The sequence below is a fragment of the Ammodytes marinus genome, assembly GCF_949987685.1.
Source record: "Ammodytes marinus genome assembly, chromosome: 3".
Lineage (NCBI taxonomy): Eukaryota > Metazoa > Chordata > Actinopteri > Uranoscopiformes > Ammodytidae > Ammodytes > Ammodytes marinus.
Genome location: NC_137232.1, coordinates 9065389 through 9089294, shown reverse-complemented (window position 1 = coordinate 9089294; position 23906 = coordinate 9065389). Strand labels below are relative to the sequence as shown.

General features: G+C 40.6%; 2 protein-coding genes across 4 annotated transcripts; both read right to left on the bottom strand.

Annotated features, from left to right (window-relative positions):
• Positions 1–991: 991 nt before the first annotated feature.
• gkup (glucuronokinase with putative uridyl pyrophosphorylase) lies at positions 992–11703 on the bottom strand. Of its 2 annotated transcripts, XM_080025125.1 has the most exons (23): positions 11567–11703; positions 10824–10930; positions 10644–10688; positions 10159–10312; positions 9911–9982; positions 9322–9410; positions 9066–9222; positions 8615–8692; positions 8011–8102; positions 7720–7825; positions 7446–7525; positions 6839–6907; positions 6488–6548; positions 6369–6385; positions 6201–6258; positions 5750–5842; positions 5605–5665; positions 5195–5308; positions 4428–4485; positions 3261–3329; positions 3123–3186; positions 2711–2782; positions 992–1753 (listed from the first exon to the last, which is right to left on the bottom strand). In XM_080025125.1, exons 1-23 carry the CDS (start codon positions 11621–11623, stop codon positions 1658–1660), a joined length of 1869 nt encoding a protein of 622 aa, XP_079881251.1. In that variant the 5' UTR covers positions 11624–11703; the 3' UTR covers positions 992–1657. The 2 variants fall into 2 exon arrangements, with proteins under 2 accessions (XP_079881251.1, XP_079881252.1); XM_080025126.1 differs by lacking the exons at positions 992–1753; positions 2711–2782 and having other exon boundaries at positions 3154–3186; positions 3261–3316.
• Positions 11704–11945: 242 nt separating this feature from the next.
• Positions 11946–20040, bottom strand: usf1 (upstream transcription factor 1). Of its 2 annotated transcripts, XM_080025105.1 has the most exons (11): positions 20003–20040; positions 19279–19340; positions 19068–19117; positions 18616–18728; positions 16066–16173; positions 14298–14451; positions 13982–14069; positions 13828–13886; positions 13646–13740; positions 13427–13555; positions 11946–12679 (listed from the first exon to the last, which is right to left on the bottom strand). In XM_080025105.1, exons 2-11 carry the CDS (start codon positions 19284–19286, stop codon positions 12590–12592), a joined length of 894 nt encoding a protein of 297 aa, XP_079881231.1. In that variant the 5' UTR covers positions 19287–19340; positions 20003–20040; the 3' UTR covers positions 11946–12589. The 2 variants fall into 2 exon arrangements, with proteins under 2 accessions (XP_079881231.1, XP_079881232.1); XM_080025106.1 differs by lacking the exon at positions 20003–20040 and having other exon boundaries at positions 19279–19472.
• Positions 20041–23906: the final 3866 nt, after the last annotated feature.

The following is a 23906-nucleotide window of genomic DNA, read 5'->3' as shown; positions in this document are numbered from 1 at the left end:
TATATATAAAATAAATGATTGTGATGTAAGTGTTTTATTGGCTAATTTTATTTGATGCCTCAAATGGTGAATTAAATAGGCCTACTTCCTATTAGTCAATGCATTGTGTGTCTGAATGTGTTCTCAACAGGATAATGCAGAACTGATTTAAAAAAAAAATACACTTGGTTAACAGCAGCCAACAGTAGCCAGCTAATCTATATTTTACAGTAGGCAATTTAAATCATGTGTGTGTTTGTGTGTCCAACAGGACAAATGCAGAACAGATTTTTTGGGTTTTTTTTTATTTAGTTAACAGCATTCAACAGCAGCCAGCTGATCAATATTAATTTAACAGTAGGCTATTTCAATCATATATATGTGTGTGTGGACCCAATTAATTTTATTTGACATTTTCTTGGACAGCGAACGAAATTTTCCGTCCGATAGTGGGTCGGGAAAAAACCCAGACCCACTATCAGGAAAAAAAAAAAAAAAAAAAAAAAAAAAAAAAAATCTCAAATTTTGGTTGGGGGGGCACAGCTCACATCTGGGGGGGCACGGCCCCCCCTGGCCCCTGGCTACCGCCGGCCCTGGCACGGAAGATACTGTATGAGACTTCTATAAGGAGCTGCAGGGTTCATACTATATAGGTTATATTATTCTTTTGATTCATAGTTAAGGCTTTATCAAAAATCTGTTCTGTAAAAATGTTGGACATTAACATGTTGTAGGCCTACTTTGTAAAAATGAAAAAAATACTGTAACTCTGGCTTTTATTTAATGTTCATATTGTTACAAAAAATATTGTTTAGGCTAATCAACTGGTAAAGTTTAATGATGATTCTATAGATTAAAAGGTTTGTCCTATGCACCTGCAGTGTCTCCCCTTAAGTGATACCTGACTATAGACCCACAGTAAACATGACAAAACAGCAAGAATTACTAAAGTTTTTATTTTTGTACAAAAATTAGATTCATTTTACAAATATATTTAGAAAAAGTACCTATATATAGTCTATACAATTAAACGTTTCACATGTAGAAAGATAATGACATTAAATATGAAATGTGTGGACACTTTCTCACCTTATTTTGTCCTATTGTGACTGTTATGTGACTGTTATGTGACTATTGTGACTGTCTTATTGATCTCATTTGTTTATTTTATCAAGTGTGTATTATTTTTCATCTTATTTTCCTTTTGATGATATTCAATTCCTGCTTTGATGTTCATTCCATTTCAATAATATAAAGTATATAATATATAATAAAACACTCTTGTAATGCATGCACAGACTATAAATGTAGCTGCACTTTTTGTTTAAAAGGTGCTATACGAATAAAGTCTATTATTTTTATTAATATTATTATTAATATCATTTTGATCTCTTTTACATTCTTATGGATGATACATTTGACACAAAGGCCTCAAGTTCACATTAAAATTCCTGATTCTCACATAATCTGCAACACACTTTGAAACTGTTTTAGCGTTAGGCTACATGATCAATGCTTGACTAAACACAGATGAGGTTTAAGATCCTCATAGCAAAACCTGATTATTTTCTCTTCATTTCATTTCATATTAACCAATCATGATCTTTGGTGGCCACACTATGCCATCAGACCAATGGTCATAAATTGTCCCGAGTGAGTATAGGGGGGACATATGAGGTTAGTGTTTGCCACCGACAGTGCTGGCAGATGGGTTGTATGGTGCGATGACACAGAAGACACAGCCTGCCTCCTGGAAAGCTTGTCTCATCTCCACCTAGTGGGCAAAACACACACTGCATCAGACATAACAGCAGTGTGCACTGGTGGCACACTCGTATACACAGTACATTCTAGCACAGGACTTGCATCGCATGCCACGTTAACGATTAATAAAGCCACAACCCTTGACTGGCATCACTCCCTACTTAAGCAAGAAGGAAAGGAGCAATGAACGAGACACTTTGTATATAGAGGCATTCAGCTTTCAATTGGGCCCCTTAACAAAACTTCACACACAATGATTTAATTTTCATGAATATTCTTCTATCTGGTTTTACAGCTGGGCAAGAACAAGTTTGTTTCTTCAGATTTATGATCTATCTGCTTCAAATTTGGCAAAAGATTTTTTTTTTCCATGGCGGCAGGAAACAGAACAGAAAACAAGTTTTTTCCAGCCAGTATGAGTGCTGCAAGACAGCTGTGATCACGGAATAGACGACTTCTCTCGAAGTGGAAATATTCCGTATTAACTGCTTTTTTTTGGTTCTCCAGTAAGACCATGACAAGAAAGTGTCAATTTAAAGCTCTGTAGTTTCCAAAACATCTAGTTGGTAAGGGGATGGTGTCGAAAAGTAATGTCATTATTTGCAGTAAGCAAATGATCAGGTAGACAATACATTACAATGCATACAGTACATTATAGATTTGGGGTTAAATAACCCAAAGTCAGATATCCTTGCAAGGAAATACAACTGGGAGTGACAAATTATGTTATATAAATGGAATTTAAATGTTCCATAAAGTCAATTTATTTAATAAATGAACTTAAAATAATTGAACAGATAAACAGAAGATGGTTTCTTATGCATACAACAGAAACTACACCTCATTTTCTGTTTTGCTGCACATGTATCTAACAGATCACTGATGTGTGGGCTAACTAAGGCGTAGGAAATAGATACTGTAGGTAATGTCAGCTGAATAGCACAGCTTCCATGTAGTGCAGTCTTACCAGCCTTGCATTATCCAGACACAGCCCCACCACGGCCCCCCCGCTGCCTGGTAACTTCACAGCTGAGCCAAACTGCAAGAAGCAGCAAAAAATGATGAGTGCATAAACAGAACAAACCTTTCCTGCAGGCGCGCACACACACACACACACACACACACACACACACACACACACACACACACACACACACACACACACACACACACACACACACACACACACACACACACACACACACACACACACACACACACACACACACACACACACACACACACACACACACACACACACACACACACACACACACACACACACACACACACACACACACACACACACACACACGAAAATACTGATCAATAAAACATTCTCTGTTCTTTGCAGGTAGTGGAGCCTTGGGGAACCTTACCTGCCTCGCCAGCTCCACCAGCTTGAGATTCCCAGGACCGAGGCAGTCATCAGTGTAAACAGTCCTGTAGGATATGTTTTAATTAAACTGTGAGTGTGACTGTATTGTGGAGGCCTCAGAGCAAAATATAGTGCTTACCTCCGCAGCTCAAAGTTCTGGTCCATCAGTTGTGCCAGGCGGCTCCAGTCTCTGCCCTGTAAAGCCTCCCTGAGGAGGGGGGCATTTTCAATCAGTGCTAAGGAAGTTTCACCTCTGATGTTCTGAACTCTGAACTGAAAATACTTTCTGGCAGCTCTATGTGGTAGGCAATGCTTTAAAGAAGGTAAAGCTCCTAAGAAGCTACAATATGGTACAAGGTTACTGTGACATCACAATATGTTAGGTAACAGTGACCTTTGACCTCCAAATTCTGTTCAGTTCATCTTTGAGTCAGAGTGCACGTTTGTGCAAACTTTGAAGAAAATCCCTCAAAACGTACTGAGTTATTGTGCTCACAGGAATGGCCCAGACAGACAGACGTATGTCCGGCCTTCAGTTCTAACTGGCACTCACAGTGCATTAACATTTTATACATTGCAGAAAGCCCAAAGCCACTTTGAGGCTGTTGTGCAGAGTGTTAACGAAATTTAATCTGCCTTATGATTGTATAATATTTTAATGCTCAATACATGCTTTCTGGCTGTTGAACTTTGTCCCAGTAAACTAACAGCCCCAAAGTGTTTTGCTAAGACAAAAGTTGTTGTTTAGCCTTGAAGAAGAAACTGCCTAATAAGATTTTGGCACATACAGAGGTATGACGCATTCATGTGCACAGTAGTTGAGGAGAAATGACTCCCATTTTCTGTTATCAGACATTGTATGAAGGATAACACCAGCTGAGATGAATTTCTGGGAATATCTACCTAATTAAAAACATTTCTGCTTTCGCCAGCAAAACAAGGGCTGGACACACCAAACCTAGTATGTGTTTGCGCACACACCACCTTCTCTTGCATATAATCCCATGTACACTGTTCATTTCTTTGTATTCAATCATGTAAGCTACACTTGTGATACATGTTGTTTGACCCTTGCATTTGCTGTTTGCAAGTAAACTTCACCTGCTTTTCAAGAAAGCCTGACTCAGTTTCAATTATTCAAATACTTGGGTAAATGATTCTAGTAACACAGAGGCTAGACAATAATGAATCCAATTGTTACTTTAGTCTAGCCTTTGTCGCCCGTTATTCAACAAATCTTCCATTGCTCTTTATTGCATAAATGCTTGTTCAACAATGCACTTGTAAAATAAGTACTCAAACTAACCTGGCTTGATCAGTGAGCTCAGCAAAAGTCTTCATGGCTTCAACTACCAGAGGCTCGCCTGTGAAAACACACAGAGGCATGACAGTAGTTCAACAAACCAACCAATGTGTTTCCATTTTCATAACTGAAAGGTGGATTGTCAAAATTACATTTTGTCAAAATCAGTCAATATCTCCTCACAATCCGCTACCTGTCCGTGCTGTGTGTGTGTAAAAATATATCCAGTGTTAATACACAGCCTAGGCTCTGTAAACGGCTATTTAAAAAACAAAGGGGGGGGGGGGGGGGGGGTCTTGGACCGACCCACCATAGCTAGCTATGCTATCAATATAAGTTCGATTTATCGCAATGAAAGTAGGGGTAGCAGTTGTTTTTAGCCATTATGACAATAAGCCTTTCAAAATTAAAATAGGTGTTGAAGCCAAGTGGCAAGTGCCATCAAAAACCAAAGTATGAGCCGATCATTATCTTAGCTGTGAATGTCTGGGCAAATTTGTGCATCAATCCATCTGGTAAATATTGGGATATTTCACGGGATAACAGTGCTTAGTATGGATATCTGCACCAAATCTAACCACAATCCATCCCATAATAGTTCAGATATTTCCGTCTGGACTGAAGTTGCCATCCCTAAAGAACAAGCAGAATATCGCAATCTCCTTTTCCAAATATTAGAATCAAAACCCCCCATTGGTTGAACAGTAGATCCCCTTGTCTTTGAGGAAATGACCTTTGAACCCTTGAAGAGTCACAGTAATGTAACGTACCACTGAGCCAGCGCTGTCGGATGTTGCTATGGATACGCCCAGAGTCGCTGGGGTCACTCAGGTAAGCCAGCCAGAAGGGAGGGAGCGCACTCATGTCCATAGAAATATAGTTCCCTGAGGATGTCAAGCACCCCCCCCCCCCCCCCCCCCCACACACACACACACACACACACACACACACACACACACACACACACACACACACACACACACACACACACACACACACACACACACACACACACACACACACACACACACACACACACACACACACACACACACACACACACACACACACACACACACACACACACACACACAAATAAAAACAGAAAACCACACACAAATTAGGAAAGTGTGTGTATATAATGTACTAAGCATCCGCAAACAGGCGGTCATTTCAGTACCGTAGCCCTGCTCTTCCATCAGCTTCTTGCTGAAATCCATGTAGACTAAGCCTTCATACACCTGCAATTGACAAAGGGGCAAACTGTAAGTATTTAATGAAATATAAAGGACATGCTGGGGCAGTGTTGCCTGTGTTTGACTGACCTGAACCACTCTGTCCTGCAGGCCAGCAGTAATAAACAGCTCGTCAGTCTCCACATTGAGGATGAAGTTGGCTCGGATCGGCTTTGGGAGATCCTGCAGTGTGAAAAATGGTACAGTCCATACAGCTTTGTGTCATTTTCAAAAAAAAAATGTTTATGTGAAGCTGTTCATTAAAAAGGTCCGGACGTCTTTTCTCTTAAGGGACTTTTTTTTTTAAGGGCTTTAAAATGATCACACAAACTTGAACATGTTCTTTTAGGAATGTCAAAATGTACAAACACGATTTGAAAAATGATACAGCATTAGGATTTCGCACCACAATAACTTCACTGGATCTGGAGGGAAATATCTACTGAATTCCTAACCTTAGAAAATAACAGCTGGTGGTGTCTTTGATAATAGCAAATAGTGGTAGTTAACTCTGACGGGCCCTAATATCTACAATCCTTACATCGTCTGTGATGTTGTAGAATTTCATGAGACACTTAAGGGTCGCTGAGACGATGGCACTGTGAAGAGAGAGGATTTTGTAAAAAAGGTGAATGACTCCATTCAAACTGTGTGAAATAAATCAGAACCAAAAAGTACCAATAAGAAATCGTCCAACAGAATGATTTACCTGCTTCCAGCAAGGCCCTGCGTTAAAACAGAGACAAAAAGGGATTTCATCATAAGAGGGTGTTATATAAGGAACGGGGGGGCATACTTCATTCATACTGTGTTTAAATGGATCCTCACCACTTGCCGAGGAATGTTGGTGTCATACTTCAGTGTGAAGTTCTGCTTTGTCAAAGCAATACTGCCACAAAAAACACAACGGATATTGATCAAGTGTTAGCAGTGAACGTCACATGATACACAGTGGTTAGCACTATAACGGGCCTATGCATAGGAAATAATTGGATTACGTTATTGTAATTTACAGGCACATTAAAACAGACGTCTAAAACGTGTAAGGCAAGTGAATACAGAAAACACACACGTATTGATTCTGCTCTACTGAGACATATTTGCTTCTTATGAGAAAACAATCTCTTCTTTTTTTGAATTTACAGCGTTCACAGCATTATCTCAGATACTTGGTCTCACCCTTGTTTGGAGCAGAACTGATAGAACTTCTTACAGGTGGACTGCAGCAGACGCAGTCCTCCCAGGTACCTAGAGTGGATGAAAAACGGAATATTTTGAAAAAAAAGTCTGAGAATGGCTGACTGTCAATATTGAAAGCCGTTGTAACATTTATTGTCTTAATTTAACAATCAAGAATTAAAATGACAGATGCTGAAAACATAATTTTGACTGGTCATAATTCCAGTTGAAGATATCTATGAAATTGTTTTGACTAGTCAATTTAAGATATAAAAAGGACAATATGGATTTCTTTAAATAAGGGAATTTAATATAAATTTGACTCTATTAGTAATAGTTAAGTTGCAGATAACCACAATTCAGTAGTTTTGAATGAGCAGAATGCAATGCAGATATCTGTCATTTCAAAGCCCATACACATGAATGAAAAAAAGTTGTTTTGTCCAGGAAGAAAGACGTAATTACGTTTATTAGATATCTCTGTCATGCTGACTAGGGATAATTGAATTAGGAATAATCAATGATACATATCCAGACTACCTATGAAATGTTACAAAGGCTTGCCATACTGTCATGTAGTTTATGGTATGGATGGACGTGTACACACCCTTCTTTCCTGCTGATACAGAACAGATCCTGCAAGCTTCCAAACTCTGTGGGGTCGTTGAGCGGATGAGGGACTAGAACCTAAACATCAAGAGAAATTGACAGGACTTTTGGACAACGTGTCTGGTGAATTTTTAAATCTTTATTTTTCATCTAAATACAAATTAGTTGAATTTGATTATAAAAATAAATGGTTCTGAAGCCAGCCCCTTCGAGAAGTCTGTGTGTGTGTGTGTGTGTGTGTGCGTGCGTGCGTGCGTGCGTGTCTGCTTTACCAAAGTCTGGCTCTCCACTAGAGTGACCTCAGCCCAGAAGTTGGAGATGGACATGGCGATGGTTTTCCCGTTGAATCCGTCTGAGGGATTCCCCATCAATCCCACCCTGTGAGTCATCATCACATATTTAGAAATCAGTTCTTCCATTGTGGTTGGCTGCATATCTTATTACATTCCAAGTGCAGTCGTTAGGAGTGAGGAAGAAGTAAGAGGCTTTTATTGTGAAAAAAAACTGTAACCTGGGCTAAACTCCAACCGATTGGGAGCGAGGGTTCTTTGTGTTTTTCTTACCGTGCGTATGATGTGCACGTGATTGGTTTAGCAGGATCGTCTTGTTGCTTGGTGGAGTAGTGGGTGAGCCACTTAGTGTAGTCTGACAGGCCCTGTGATATCAAGAAGAGGGACATTATGCAAGGGAAACTTAAAAAAGAAACTGTTCTAATCTAACAGCATCTAATCCATGCGTGAGGACAGCATAGGATCACCACACAGCAAGGTTTACTCATGATGCCGCTTTAGACAAGTCATTGTTCTCCTTTCTGTGTGCACCCTCTCAAATCCACACTTGCCTTGTATTCTAAATTGCATACTCGTTCTTTTTTATTTTCTACATACTACAGCTGGTTGTTTTCACTCGGAGGCTCCTTCGATGTGACGTCACTTGCTGTGCACTCTAGATTGTGGGTCAGAATCGCCCAAATATCATTATGCTTGCAACACTAAAAAATCGCGACTGGATGTAGTAGGGCATCCAGGTATTTTTGAGCATGCTAAATCCGACCACATGAATTGGGATGCCCTAAATCTTTTTCTACCATATAAATAGCTGGGAAGTATGTGTTTTGGAACGCAGGGCAAATGTTTTCCACATTAAAATGCATTTAAGGATACACACCACTTGTCCAATGAGCTGGAAACCGGTAGGAAGCTTCATCCCATACACCTCCAGCTGCTTGTCGTTAACCAGCCACTCCTGAAGGGAAAGGAGACGTCACAGTAAAAGCGTACAGTGCATTGCCATTCATTCATGGAAATGCACTGCTGTCATTTAAGTTAGCGATTCGGGTTATGATTTTACCTTCATAATGATAAGCAAAGTCGAAGCATGAATAGGCACAAACAAGAACAGATTCAAATGAACTAACATGAGGGCAGTGATAATAATAGAGAAGTATTTGGTGGACAATGTTACACACAGGAGCTCGGGCAAAGCTTTTTGTTACATACTATGGAAAGTTAAATCATACGGGTGTCCATACTGTAAAAGTTTTGTGTTGTAACAATTACAGAAAGATGCCATTTTTTTTGGGGCTGAAATAACACACATTCAATCGGCACTTACGAACCCAGAATCGTCCAAAGGTCCTGTCTGTGGCTTGGGGCTTCATGCTGAGGAAGTCAGACAGGTGTGACAGTGTGTCTCTCTGGATGCAGTAGAACACCACGCTGGCCAGCCGGGACGCCGTCAGCCCTGCCCGGGGTTTCTCCGAGAAACGAGTTACCCTGATTCACAATTTAAAAAAAATATATACTATTACAATCAATCTACAACACAGTGTATAAGAAGGTGAAATGTCAAGAGGGAACTGAACATCTTCTCACCTGTTTGTATCAGGGCACACCTCCACCATTCCCCTGGAGCTGCTCTTCTCGCTCTCCTCCAGCTCGTAGTATATGACCAGCTCCCCGGGCTGCAGCACAGTGATTATACATAATGTGAATGTACCGTAAGCATGAGGCCTAATGGACTTGTTTTCCTATCTTTCTTCAAGAACGTGGTCTTTCCAATTTGAGGTGCATGATTTATAGATTCCACGTTCAGATTTTGTCATTCTTTCCATCAATCTAACCACCCGTGTGGGACGCTCTGAGAAGTAAAGTGAATGCACCAGGAATTGTCACATCAAATCTGCAAGTATAGCGGAACACAACTCGAGAAGACAACTCGAGAGCGCACAGATGCAGGTTGAGTGTGAGGAGAAGAGCCTAAGCTGGAACCAGGAGATCTTTGCGAGTGCAAGCAGGAGCAATTTGAGTGCGAGGGCAGAGTTTGATGGAGAGAATTATAAGAATCTGAACGTGAAATCAATCAATCATGCTCTCAAATCCAAAGATCCCACTCTTGAATAAAGATAGGAAAATAACTCTTTAAAGGCCACGTTGCTTATTTTTTTATGGTAGGGAAGCCCACCTTGGACTTGAAGAAGCGGATAACTTGAGCAATGTCAAAGTTCTGGTCTGCACACAGCATGTCTCCTGCAATCTGCATAAACACACACACACACAGACAAAATATACACTCACTGTACAACAGAGTTCACTCATGTCTAACAGAATCCACTTTAGTCAACTCAATGAAATGTTACTCAGAAGTTGTTCATACGGACATGCTCTAATGTTAACAACAGATAGATATACTACATGTCCATGCCATCGTACCACCATGATGTCGTCCTGTATCTTGCGGCTGCGTATGGCCAGCTGCAGGTCAGCCACGGCCCCCAGACGGTCCTCCAGGGTGGTGCTGCCATCATTCACCACGTTCTCTACCGGGAAGTCATTAGCCGTGGCCCAGCGCTCGTAGTGCTTATACCTGGAAGGTGATACACAGTGACAATAGAGCAGCTGCTTTGACAACACACTCGTTTTACCCTAGCACCTTTAAAATCTCATTTTGTTCATTGCATTTATCCTTTATAGCTGCTCCATCTTCCACTTTCTTTTCACCATCACAATGATATGGGTAATGTGTGTAGGGACTTGATGTATATGTGTATTTGATTTGTATTTGCTTCTGTATCCTCTGGCAATGCACTTTGTAAACTATTGTTTTTAAAAGGTGCTATACAAATAAAGTTATTATTGTTACTACTATCATTTTTATTAACGAGACTTCAGAATCAACACCAATGGTAAGAACTCACTTGTCTGCGTTAGTGACCAGATACACTTCTGTGAACAACTGTCGCCTGGGAGGAGATCAGAAGCGCAATTACAACAAGTTGACAAGAGGAGTTTTTTTAGATAGACACAAAAGTAAGAGTGTAAATATACTCGGAATTCACGCCTGTTCCCGTTAGGTACCCCTTGGTACCCTTACTCACATGTTGACCGTCTCCCACCAGAAGTCAAGGATCTTCTTTCCTCCCATGCCAGGCAGTAAGGCCTTTGGAACCCCAGCCAGGTGGCTGTATAAACCTGTGTCATCATTCTGATAGAGGAAAAACAGCTGGTGAATAATCAGCAGAATATCAAAGAATGTCAGTATACTGTATGTGCAACAAGTAGTGACCTGCTATTCTACAGTGTGATTTTAGCCTAAGTTTTGCTTCTATAATGCTAATACTAGGAAAAAATTACTGAGGTTTAATGACTTGGCTTTTTTACAAATCTTTAGTAATATTCACTTGATAGCTTATTTATTGATCCCCAAGTTAATTCTGTCATCCAGTAGCAGCATACATTATCACAAAACCTCAACTATCAAGAAATAGGCTATACTAGTGCCCATTGAATTCCTACTCGCATTCCACCATAACAGCCGGTAGGGGGCGGTGAAGACCACTGAGAGACGAAGAGAAACCTAATTCTACAAAAAAAACTGATTGATGACACGTAAACCGAATGAATTTGTGCATCATTACGATTCTGTTACTGTCCCAAAAGGTGGTCCAACAGGTGTACACGCGAGCCCACAGGTAACACGGGGTTAAAAGTGTCCTGTGTTTTAAGGGCAGTCTGTCGTTACAGTGAGGTGCAGTAGGCTATTGCTTCACAACTAAAGGCGAACTTTGAACTGCTGTAGGCTATATCATCTCCTATCTGCTGCAACATTCAAGTTACTTACCTTGATTTGTGCCTCTAATATGGTGCCGTGGCCGGCTACTAGCAGTATGCAGATCATTATTTAAACCTCGGTGTGTCCTGACGTTCTTTAAATCCATATAAAACGGAGTGAAGAGAAACATCTAGGGATCTACGAGGATTCTCCCTGCGCAAACGAAGTCATGTACGGTAATCCTACTTCCGCAAAGATCCTTCAAAATAAAACATACTCCACGTAGCACGAGTGCATAATCTGAGTCTAATGCCAGACATTTGAAAAATGTAGCCAAATACATGCACAAAATAGTGTATACTCATAACTAAGATGCAAAAAGAAGTGTGTTCTTCATCTTTTAACCAATTTACCAACTTTAATAAAACACAAATGAAAGTGGTTTATGAAATACAGTTTAGTATTTGATTTTCTTTTAATATAAAGACATACATAGCCTACCTACAATACAATGCTTACCAACCCTTTTTATTTAGCTAGTTACATTGTTGCAATGCAATAATTGTCCCCAGTGAGGTTCCATGAAAAAATACCAAGCAAAAGAGCCAAACTATTAAATGGATGACAAACTTGGAATCAGCTGGTCAAAGTGACATAGATTAATTGAATACAATGTTTTTCCGAGACGTTATTATGAGTGCGTGTGATACAGAGAAGCATGGTACAGCAGAGGTTAAGAAAAGGAAACGGACATGTGTAGGGCTGACTGTATCTGGAGGTTAACGGACAATCATTATGTTTTTGCAGGAAGGCATTCAATGAGGGCTTTGTTAAACTGATTTGACCTCTGAAAGTTGATGTCCATTGTTCTCCTCTCTTTTTAGATGCAATCCTGTTCTCATCATTGAGTTGTATTCACCAGGCGAAAGGATTTCAATTCTGTAAAAAAAAGCTTCAAAGATAATATTCGAGGCTCGTCATTTAGCGAGGAAGCTAAATGAATGTCATGCACGCCCGATTAACAAATAAAGTATCTCAAAGCATTTCAAGTACTCTTTTGGCCCATATGTGGTGGTCTCCTACTGCCCATCTTCACTGGGGCTCTGTGCTGGATGATCCCACAATGCCATGCTGTCGCAGCAGGTTCCTCAGGATCTGATTCTTGGACTTCCAGTCTTCCACCTGAGATAATAATAAGATAATGGTAATGCAGTAAATTAGTAATGAGGACTCTTCAGCTCCCTTATGCTTTTAGGAATGCATCAACAATACCCTCACTTAGTTACGTCAAACTGTGGAAAACGGATGTCTGCATTGCTTTCATTCAAATATGGCTAACATGCTTAATAGATAATATACATGATTTTTATTGGATTAATGTTATTTAAATCTGTGTTCCATAAAGTAAATTAAAGCTGCAACAATATGTCTAGATTAAGTCAAATAAAAAATGCCAAACACTTGCTGCTTCCAGCTGCTCAAATGTGAGGATTACGTTTTTTAAAGTGGACTGAATATCTTTGGGTTTTAGACATTTGATGACATCACCTCACTCTTTATTTTCACATTTTAAAGACCAAACAACTGATCGATTTATCAGGAGGGTAATCAGCAAATGAATTGATAATGAAGATAATTGTTATTTGCAGCCCTTGCACTACTTTTGAATAAATCTACATTAAATGCATTTTTTTCTGACAGCGGTGTGACTGTTCTCTTGATAGCTGGGATAACTGGATTACACTTCACCTCATCCACCACATGAGGTTGGGGTAGCCTGAGAGTGGAGCCCATAAATCAGCAGGCAGATTGAGAAATACTATATAGTTGACATTACTTTCTATTCTAAATGGAGAATTAGCTATATTGCCAACACTTCAAAACTTGGCAAAAAAGTAACGATACTTGACGGAACCCAGGCAGACATACCTCCTGCCTTAGTAGCTGGTTGTCGACCCTGAGCCGATCGAGAGTGCCGTTATCTTCTCCTAGCTTCAGGTTGCTCTGTCGGAGTTCCTTGATGTAATCGCAAGCTTTGGACAAGATTCCTCCTTTACTCTGGGGAAAAACACAACATTAAAAATCTAAAATGAGCCCTTTTCTCATTGGTCCCTAATGTCACTATATGACATTTTAAGCTGCGCTCACCTGTCCTGTCTTGGTGTAGTCAATGTTACAGTCTGGGATGGCCTTAGACAGCTGCACTATCCAGTTGTTGATCTTGTCCCTGCGCCGGCGCTCGACTGTGGGAACAAAGTTAGAACGTGAGACTTCACTCTATTATTAAAAGCTACTGGGATACAGCTCCATCTTCCCTCTCTCACACTCACCTTCATTGTGCTGGGCTCGTCGTTTGTCGTCTCTGGAGCCCCGGGGAGCGTCTTGCTTTCTACAAACAGATTAGTAAAACCATAAACAACATTGAAACCGATTGCTTTAAACCAGATGGTGCAGTGATTGTGCTACATATAATGATGTGCTTACGCTATGTACGGCTGAGTGCGAGGTGCGATTGTCCTTTGATTGGTCCCCGTCAAAACTTCCTGGGGTGACATCATCACATAAAGCTGCCCTGCAAAATAAAAGCTTATTGTCAAGATGCAGAGAATAAGTATACCAAGGAATTTGACCTTTAAATTATTTCACATCCAAAAATTTTAAAAAATAGGTTTAAAAAAAAGTTGCATTTCATTAATTTATCTATTTTTTTTCAAGCTCATGATTACAAAGGCTGTGTAAAATGAAGATGTTTTTGCACTTAGCATACTTTTTCAGGCTTCATAATATGGGCAGTTAGTACCTGTGGGTGTGGTCTGTCCCAGCAGTGTGTCAGAGGCCTGCACCGTGGTTACCATGGTGCCCGTGGTGGCGTCTGCGATGGTGGCGGGATAGTAGGCGTACTGCGTCTCTGTGCTGCCGTCTCCCTCCAGCCCCTCAGACTGGGAGAACACAGCCTGACATAACACACACAGTCATTCCTCTGTTTAGGCTCCTGTCACACTGTTCAACTTGGAACAAAAGATATAAAGCATCAACTGTGAAATCAGTTTAGGTGTCAAGCCAGTTAAATAATTATATATTAAGTACAGTCGTCACAAATGAAATAACAAATAGAACATTACAGTGGGCTGATTAAGCCTTGTTCCTGATCAGAGGTGGAGATCAGTTACCCTGCATTGACACCAAAAGCGTCAAATAAGCCTGTAGGAGCTCATTTCATTCCTATTGCGATGCCAGCCAGTCTAGCAGTAGCTACGCTAGATCATAAAACATCTGTTAAATGACAATGTCAGTGATAAGGAGGTGTTACTGAACCTGTTCAACCTGTGGCCCACTGCAACTTAAAGCAAGGAAGAAGTAATATTTATTTTCAGACAAGATGGGACTTATCTCTTCTATTTAAGACATTGTGTCATAACAAAGGCTAGAAAATAAAATAAAAACACCAAGACACAAAATGGTCCCAATCAAGTCTTCCTGGCCCTGACACTAATCAGGAAAGGCTTAGTAATCAAACCCTAACTCTGATCCCATACTTATATTTACCTCAACAATGTTGTCCAAATATTCATTTGACACATCTAAATAAACAGGTGTAGCCTTCTTAGTCTAGCCTCCTTATTTTTTCACAAACAAATTGGTTCAAATACTGGATATGTTGATTCAGAGATATTAAATGTATAAGCGTCCATTGACTATACATGAATGATCATTAAACTGGGAGACTGTGACCCCTGAAACTGATGAGCAGCAAACCGCTGATGTATCGCTCTGTAAGAGAGTTGTGTGATGAAAACAAAAATACTGCTCCCGTGTGTCTCCTTCTCTCATCTCTGGCTCAGTACAAACACCAGCTTAAAAAGAGCACTTTGACAAGACACATGCTTTAGTCTGGCCCATTTAGAAATCACTCACAGAATCATTAATAAGCGACGGCAGATACGTTTACCGCCTGAACCCAGTGCAAACCACAATACTTCACACATTCTGAATGGCATCTGCAGCAGTATGCTCTAGCAGGTGAGTGGAAAAAACTACAGTGGAGCTCAGGAAAGAAAGGGATCACATTTGGTTTGGCTTTATTTCAGCCAATACATTTCATTTAAAACACGCCCCCGATCTGCCCCTATACAGATCATTCAGGATCAGTTCGGAACATCACCGCAAAATGGATCCACACACGCCACTCGAAATCAAGTGGTTCATGCATCACACACATCCTGTTTAAACTATTAAGGGTTAGTAGTTCATGGTGCGTTCCAGGCAACATGGGAAGTCATAATTTTCCAAACTCCTACTAGAAAAATACGACTGGAACGCCATTTATAGTCGAAGTTTCAGTTGTGAACTCGGAGCATATCCATCTACCCACGACTTCACGGAGAATACGCTTTCTGACGTCACATCAATGGTTTAATGTTGTGCTGCTGGAATGTTTTGAGGTCGGACTCGCAAATAGGAAATTACAACTGGACAATTTTCCACATCCGATCGGTCTGGAACGCAGCATAAGTCTTTCATAGAGATGAGGGATTCCTTGTGGTTCAGTTTGTCAGTGTGGCTCTCACCTGTGTGACGGTCTGAGTGCTTCCAGGGAAACCAGTGACCAGACTGACAGCTCCATCGGTCTGACCCTCCAACTGGCCATCAGACACCTGGATCACTCTGTAGGTCACCTGTGGACACAACACATTACACTGAGTGACTGAACACTGTTTCAACCGTAAACAACAGTAGAGCCAGACACAGAACGTAAATCCACCCGTTCTTTCCCCTATTCATTTTATATGGGGGCTGCCCCACTGTGGAGTTTTGCTCTGCGCTGTAAGGCTGATAGTTCGTAAAAACTCAAAATCATAATTGCGCCCTGCTGGGAGGTTTCAATTGTGTGCCTCAAGAACCATTGGCAGATAGCCACACACATTTGAAACATCCCAGCAGGGTGCAATTATGATTTTTTAATTTTTATTATTGATTTTGAAAATGGAACATTTACATTATATACAAGACAAACGTAACACAGTGGTACACCCCCCTCAGACAGCGCCATGGAACAAAACATAGTGTGTGGCGTTAATTCCGGTAATACACAAATACATGCACAGACAGTACACACACATGTATATATCCATAAATACTTGAACAAATACTCATGTACATACACAAAATATTAGGTAAAAAAAAAAAGCTTCGTCTCAATTGTTAATTTTCAAAAGATCTTTGCGCCCACGAGACCCCTACTGCTATGCCTTGCTCCTAGGGGAAACACTGAAAATGTAGGTCTCAGTTTAGTGAAGTGGGTCATCATGAGTATTGAGACCGGGAGGTAATGTGACTGGCATACTGGGACGATTATCAAGATATGTGATGCCACATATGAGACGGTTCAGATCAGTTTGAATGTGTAAAGCAAAAAAGCTGCGGCATGTTACTGGCTGGTCTTTCTAGAACAAATGACGTGGCTGCGACTGTGACAGGAGTGTTGTTGTGAGAACAGGATCAACCAGGACAGCCTGAGGGGGGAGCTTGTGACGTAGGGCCAATTAAAGGAGCCCTTTCTTTTTCTTTGTTTATTTTTAAAGTGGTGGGGGGTCCACTGTGATGATACAAATCAATCGCATGACCCCCTCAGTATTTTTTAAAGACGGTCCCATGGATTCAGGACTGGACGTCTAGTGGCATGTGGGAAATTAATTAAAGGTAAAGTCAGTGATTCTTGACAATAGGGGAGAACGGGGTAAGTAGGCACACTTTTTACTCTAGTGAGAATTGCTCATCACCAAAACATCTGTCAATAGCCATTCCTACATTAAATTGAAGCTTAAGGTGTTGGCTAGAAATGTGTGTCTCTCTTTTTTTCCAACTTATTGTAATGAAGAAGTAATTTACCATCAAAGACACTGACACATTGTGACAACCAACCCCATCAAGGGGTCGGTTGTCACACACTATGGGGTTGTTTGTCACAATGTTATCTTAATGGGAAAAATCTTAAAAAGAAGGCAAGGAGGCAGAACCAAATTTGAATGTTTAATTGCATTGTCAAGTTGACAAATAGGCCTACATAACGTTCTGTAGCCTTGGCAGCTGGTCTAGTTTGGGATGCACTGGGTTGTTTTGATTTTGTTGCCCTTTTTTCTTTTGCTTGCTAGCTGCCTTTTCCTGCTCTATTCTTTCCTTCTCTGGGGTGTCAGTGAGGATACAGCTTGACAATTTATTTCGTTATTGGGTTCCTTTTCTGGCTGCAGCCTTGAGATAACATGTGACAACCAACCCCCCAAAAAATTTGACGACCAACCCCAACTTGAATTTCTTGCTAGCATCAAGGCCAACAACCATCTGACAACTAATTAGCTTGCTAACCACAATCTAAACTATAGTTTACCCTTCACACTTTCTGAGGGTAACAAGTGTTTTGTTATAAACCCATTGTGTAAAAGCCTAGAAGAAAAATACTGAGAAGCAAAATATTTTGAATTTGACATGAAAAACACAAAACATCCTCTCACCTGAAATGCAGCTGTCTTCCTCCAAGGAAGTCTATGTATGTGACCTCTGATCCCAATTCTGGACCTTTTTTATATCAACATTTCAGAGCTAGCGCGCTCTGGTGGCGAGATATAACGAATGTGACATCCAACCCATGTGACAAATTACCCCGTTCTCCCCTACTTGTTACATCAAAATAACTTTCTCAAAATCAGTGAATATCTCCTTAAGATTTGCTGCCTGTCCGCACTGTGTGTGTGTGTGTGTGTGTGTGTGTGTGTGTGTGTGTGTGTGTGTGTGTGTGTGTGCTGAAAAAATGTCTGTGTTAATACACAGCCTAGACTCTGTAAACAGCTACAGTGGGCCCCTTTGTTTACATACCAGTTTACAGAGCCTAGGCGTTGGTTTAACACTTGTTTTTCTTTTATGCGCACACACAGTACCGACAGGTAGCGGATCATGAGGAGACATTCACCGATTCACTGACGCATGCTTTGAGAATAGCACACTATCTTTTGCTCACATTTGCGCGTGTTAAGCAGACGCAAAAGCAGCGCAATTCTTTTGTGGATTTGGTCCTACAAAGTATCTCCCAGGATTTCCCCTGACATAACAGTTCCCTTTCCTACCTGCCCGCCCGCTCCTTCCGTCTTGAAAAGATATTTGATGGGTTGGTCTGTGAAGGTGGCAGCTGACTGAATGGTGGCGATAGCTGCTGGGTCCTCCGCTGTGGCTACAGACCCTGAAGGAGCACACAAGATGTTAGTTAGTCACGGAAATAAACATCTCTGAGACTTTGTGAGAGTACACTGTACTATACAATTAGCACACAAGCACACTACATGTTTTTATGGTTAAAATGTCTCAATACAGACACTCATAACGGCTTTGAGGGGTTTCACTTGGCCCCAAGCAAATCATGCATTTTAAACGTTCAAGACAGTCCCTAAAACTGAGGTATAGTGATTCATTCAAGTGTGCTTGGTGTAAATAGTGTATAACTTGGGATTTCCAGCAAAGTAAAGATGTTGACAGCAATGTAATCTAATAGCAGTAAGGTTAGTTTTCTATTTCATTCTACCTTCCTCGTTGACGATAACACTCCCATCTGGTTCGGGGCTTTTCTGTTGGCTGCACACATAGACATGCAAGAGAGGGGCCAGGTTGTGGTTAAACTGTCACATATATTCATTATCTACCAGCTAGTCAATGGACTGGTAGCTTAGTCTAGTATATGGTATGTGCACGTTTATTTGTATTAGTTGCCAATGGCGCGTTACTGTCCCACTCACCTCTTCATGTCTGCCGACAGTGTTGGACGAGGAGACCGCCTTCACTCTCTCCCGCAGCCAGACTGCGAAACAAGTTCATAAGTTTTTTTAAAAGATGCGGCAAAAAATTTGCTCAGAACGACACACTATCAACTATCGACATGACTTAAAACGACAGTGACCATAACGCAGAAGATTTATCCTGGGACAGCGTTAGAAAACGATGGTTGTTAGCTAGCCGAGAGGCTGTGCGAGCTGAGTCAAAAGAACGAACGTTACCACGGGTGATAACGGAAACTTCCCGTCTTCGCCTTCAAAATGTAGGCACGAATTAAAAGGGTTCCAAACAAATAAAACGTTTGGACGCGCATAAAAAGCGACATAATATACGGGCACAAATTACTTTTACATAATTCCTACATGCGAACATAGTATATTTAGCCCTTTCGCACAGATAAAAGGTAAAAGGTACGTAAACGCGTATTTTGCTTTGGCGATTCGTACCGGAAATCACTTGTTTCACTGTGGTTAGCTTGACACGGATCCTACCTATCTGCTATATTACCATTCGGCCCCAGCGGTTTTTACAGATGTTTAACAAAGCGCTTTCCTTTCCGACAGCTTTGTGGGGGCAGTGTCCGCAATAGCAAATGCATATAGTGTAAACTAATATTTAATGGAAGAGAGTGTTTACCATTGAAATGTATGTAGAATTCATTCGAGTTAGGAACAAAGATCTACTTACGCCGCAGTGGTCCCTCCCCCGATATTTGTCAACACAACACACCAGCGACAGTGTCGGCGGTACGCATGCGCGAAAGGGAATTAATCCCCCGGTCTCAGATCAGTTCATAACTCTTGAGTAAAAAATATTCATAACAGAGCAATACGAATATCTGACCCGCAGTCTGCGATTAACACTTAAACAAGTCTTCAGTATAAACCTAATTGTCTTCAAACTACTAGGTTACGGCAAATAGTTGACAATAATTTGAGAATATCAAAGCATGAGAATGTCATCAGCCCTGTGGCCCAATAGGCTATATAGGGAAAATGGCATCTATTATTATGAAACAACACAATAAAAGATGTTCAATTGAATATGGGAACCTGAAATACAAAACAAAAAGGTGCCAACGTTTTTTCTACACCACCCCATAGCACCACACCCTGACACAATTGGTCACACTGGTATTGTTGCAGGTCCTTGAAATGCGACTGGGCAAACATATATTTCTGGTAAATAAAAGCTGACAGTATAATGGCTAACTTAGAACATGTGCAAATGTATTACTAACAACTGGAGTTTACAGCTTAACTAAGTAAGATTATATTCACTGATAAAAATGAATACATTAACAAAAATTGTGACCACATCTCTTATGCACGTCACAGTAGCATTAAATAAAGTGTTTCTCTCAATTAACTGTTAAACCTTTCAATCATAGCCCAAAGTGAAGTGATCAGGGAAAAAGCTTGATGTTTATATATATATATTATATTTATTCTTACACAAAAATCTCATTGAACAACATAAACTTTAAATATATACATTGATAAAAAAATAAAAAATTATAATAGAATAGTATTTACAAAAAAAAAGGATTAGGGGCTATAGCTTATCAATTAATTTGGAGATCAGTGATTCAAAATTTAGCTGTGCAGATTTTAGCTGTGCTAATGTTTCTTCATGGCGAGTTTTACTGGCCACCTCGCTCTCCCGCAGAAACTCCATTATGTCTTCTTCTGGCCTTCTCCTTTTGCATGGAGTCGGATTGGTGGGGGAGGATGCTTCTGTTCTTCTGGGGAGGATGCTATCCTGGGGAGCTGAGGCTGTGGGCACTAATGCCTCTGGCCTCCGCACCTCTAGCCCTGCTGCTGTCCCAACCACAGGGAAGACAACATGGTTATCAGCCAGAAGGTCGTCCATTCCGAAGTAGAATTGGAACCGCATGGTTCCCTTCCCATTCTCATGTTGTTATCTTTAACCTTTTTGTAGGCATCCACAAGTATGTGCCACTTTCTGGCCACCTTGTCCGAGCAGAAGGTCTGCTCAAAATGTCCACCCAACTTCTGGGCTGCCTCCTTCCACAGCATTTTTTTATTTGCTTGTGTGATCTTCAGCCTCGAATTGAGGTCCTGGAGGGTTTTGGACAGCCCCTCACCCTCAGCTGCAAGATTCTGCCGCATCAAGTCAATAAGGAACAATGTATGTTCCTTATTGAAGCCCTCATTGGCTGGGGCTGGTAATGGGGCTGGTGATGGGCTGGAGGCTGGGGGCTCGTTTTCACTCCAACTGTCTTAATCACACATAAAAGCAACAAGTTAGCAAGGACTGCAAAAAAACACAATTATTTCTAATATTATGACGATTCCTAACCTGCTAGGGTGTGAAACTCACCATGTCCAATCAGCTTGATCTTAATATTCAAGTCCTTGTCAAGGAAATACGTGCTCCTGTCAGCCTCAGGTTGGTAGAGAGGACCGAGGAGAGGAATTGTCCTCATCTCATCCGTGAACATGGCAGAATCTTGATCTAAATAAACTTTAAAAAAGAACAAACATAGGCCTAGTAAACATCACATCATGATAGATGTCTACAATGAAATCATTAGGCTATTTATCTTACAATATTGGAACACAACAGTGCCTCTCCATGCTCAGCCTACACAATTAAAAAAATAACCCATGAAAATGAAACGGCTGAATAAACACTAAGCTGTTTTAACCATTGTTTACCGATGTATTAGTCAGAATCTAATTTAAATATATCCAAATGGAGCATTTACAGGCCATGTCAACCTTTTCCGCCATCGTTTAATGCAGAACAATAGAAACTTTAAACATTATGTAGCCTTTTGGCCGCTTAATCGCTACAACCGAGGTTGACAGTTGTAGCAATCACCTCTGGTTAGCCGTTGGTTAGCCGTTGTTAGCTTAACAGTTAATAACAACGCTCTGTGGTACTTTGAGCTACTTGATATCGTTTAATATTTTTTTCCTGACAATTAAACGTACAGATTTAAGAGAGGCAGTGTCGTGGGTACGGGTGGTTTGACGTGACATAAACAATACAGAAGAGCTAAAATGTTATATTACAGCTGTGTTTACTTAGGTTGCGTTCCGAATCGCATACTCTTTCTTTTTTCTATTCTACATACTACATCCGACGATAAAAAGAATCTAGTTAGGATGCAGTAGACATACTATTGGGACATACTTTTCTCTCTTATTTCATCATAACATTGCGCCTTGATCTTGCCTCTTGCTTTTATATCCGTCGCATCCCCGTTTGTTTTCATAACATGGACCTATAGGCTTCGTCGATGTTACGTCACTTCACGTGCGCACTGGATTGTGGGTCAGAATCGCCCAAATAGGATGCACTTTTCAACACTAACAATCTTGGCCGCATGAAGTAGACCATCCGGGTATTCTAACCATCCTAAATCTGGCCACAAGAATCGGGACATCCTAAATCTTTTTTCTACATACTATATAGTAGAAAGTATGCGATTCGGAACGCAACCTTACTGTTAATTCTCGGAGCAGCCATCTTTATTGTTGATGTCGGGGTCATAGACATTATGGTTGCGTTCCGAATCGCATACTCTTTCTTTTTTCTATTCTACATACTACATTCGACGATAAAAAGAATCTAGTTAGGATGCAGTAGACATACTATTGGGACATACTTTTCTCTCTTATTTCATCATAACATTGCGCCTTGATCTTGCCTCTTGCTTTTATATCCGTCGCATCCCCGTTTGTTTTCATAACATGGACCTATAGGCTTCGTCGATGTTACGTCACTTCACGTGCGCACTGGATTGTGGGTCAGAATCGCCCAAATAGGATGCACTTTTCAACATAGACATTATAAAGGATAGACGCCTCGTTGGCCGCTACTGCCTATTGGCGCTGACGAGAAATGCGGGCGCCATCTTGAACCGGTCAAATGTTCCACTCAGTGTAGTCTGTTTGGCAGGTGCAATGAACTGTCAGCGCATGTAATTAATCATATCTCATTAAATACCAAACTGATTTTCACGCGGTTTTCTTTGCTGCAAAGATCATACATGTAGCTAAGATACAGGGCACAAGTTTCGACGTGTTTTAATATTCATAGTGGGCTTAACAGTCATAGAAGATTCTGATATGATATAAGTAACCAGACGTCCGAGATCAAAACGAGGAACATCCCCCGAAAAGGGGGAAAACGGAGACATTTCCAGTTTGACTAGCAATCTGATTGAAAAACCTAATGAGGTGTCAACAAAACGGGAACAGGTAGGCTAGTTGTTTCTGTTTAGCCAGGGACAGGCAACCAACAATGGGGACGTCTGGTCACCTTTATGATATGTGATGTAGGCTATGATAGGTATTTTGCAAATCACACACTTTAGACTAAATATGATAGAGAAGCAGAAACAGATAGGGGCAGTAAAGTCAGCTATTTTAATAAGTTAACAATATATGATTAGGCTATATATAAATATATTTATTCATTTACAGTGACGAGCATACACAATAAAGACAATCAGGGGGATAACATAAACAGAGAACAGAAATAGAATAGGATAAAATATATTAATTTAAATAAAGTAGGCCTATACAAAATACAAAACAAGAGCAAAAATAAAATACTA

What these genes read in the sequence shown, in the direction of transcription:
- gkup (XM_080025125.1), bottom strand. Translation starts at nt 11,623, where the DNA reads ATGATCTGCATACTGCTAGTAGCCGGCCACGGCACCATATTAGAGGCA. An exon ending in GGACCTTTGGACGATTCTGG is followed by an intron (nt 8,693 to 9,065) that starts GTTCGTAAGTGC and finishes CTTTCCCTTCAG; the next exon opens with GAGTGGCTGGTTAACGACAA. An exon ending in TGCAGGACAGAGTGGTTCAG is followed by an intron (nt 5,666 to 5,749) that starts GTCAGTCAAACA and finishes TGTCAATTGCAG; the next exon opens with GTGTATGAAGGCTTAGTCTA.
- usf1 (XM_080025105.1), bottom strand. An exon ending in TGTTATCGTCAACGAGGAAG is followed by an intron (nt 18,729 to 19,067) that starts GTAGAATGAAAT and finishes GTGCTCCTTCAG; the next exon opens with GGTCTGTAGCCACAGCGGAG. An exon ending in CGCACTCAGCCGTACATAGC is followed by an intron (nt 13,887 to 13,981) that starts GTAAGCACATCA and finishes ATCTGTTTGTAG; the next exon opens with AAAGCAAGACGCTCCCCGGG.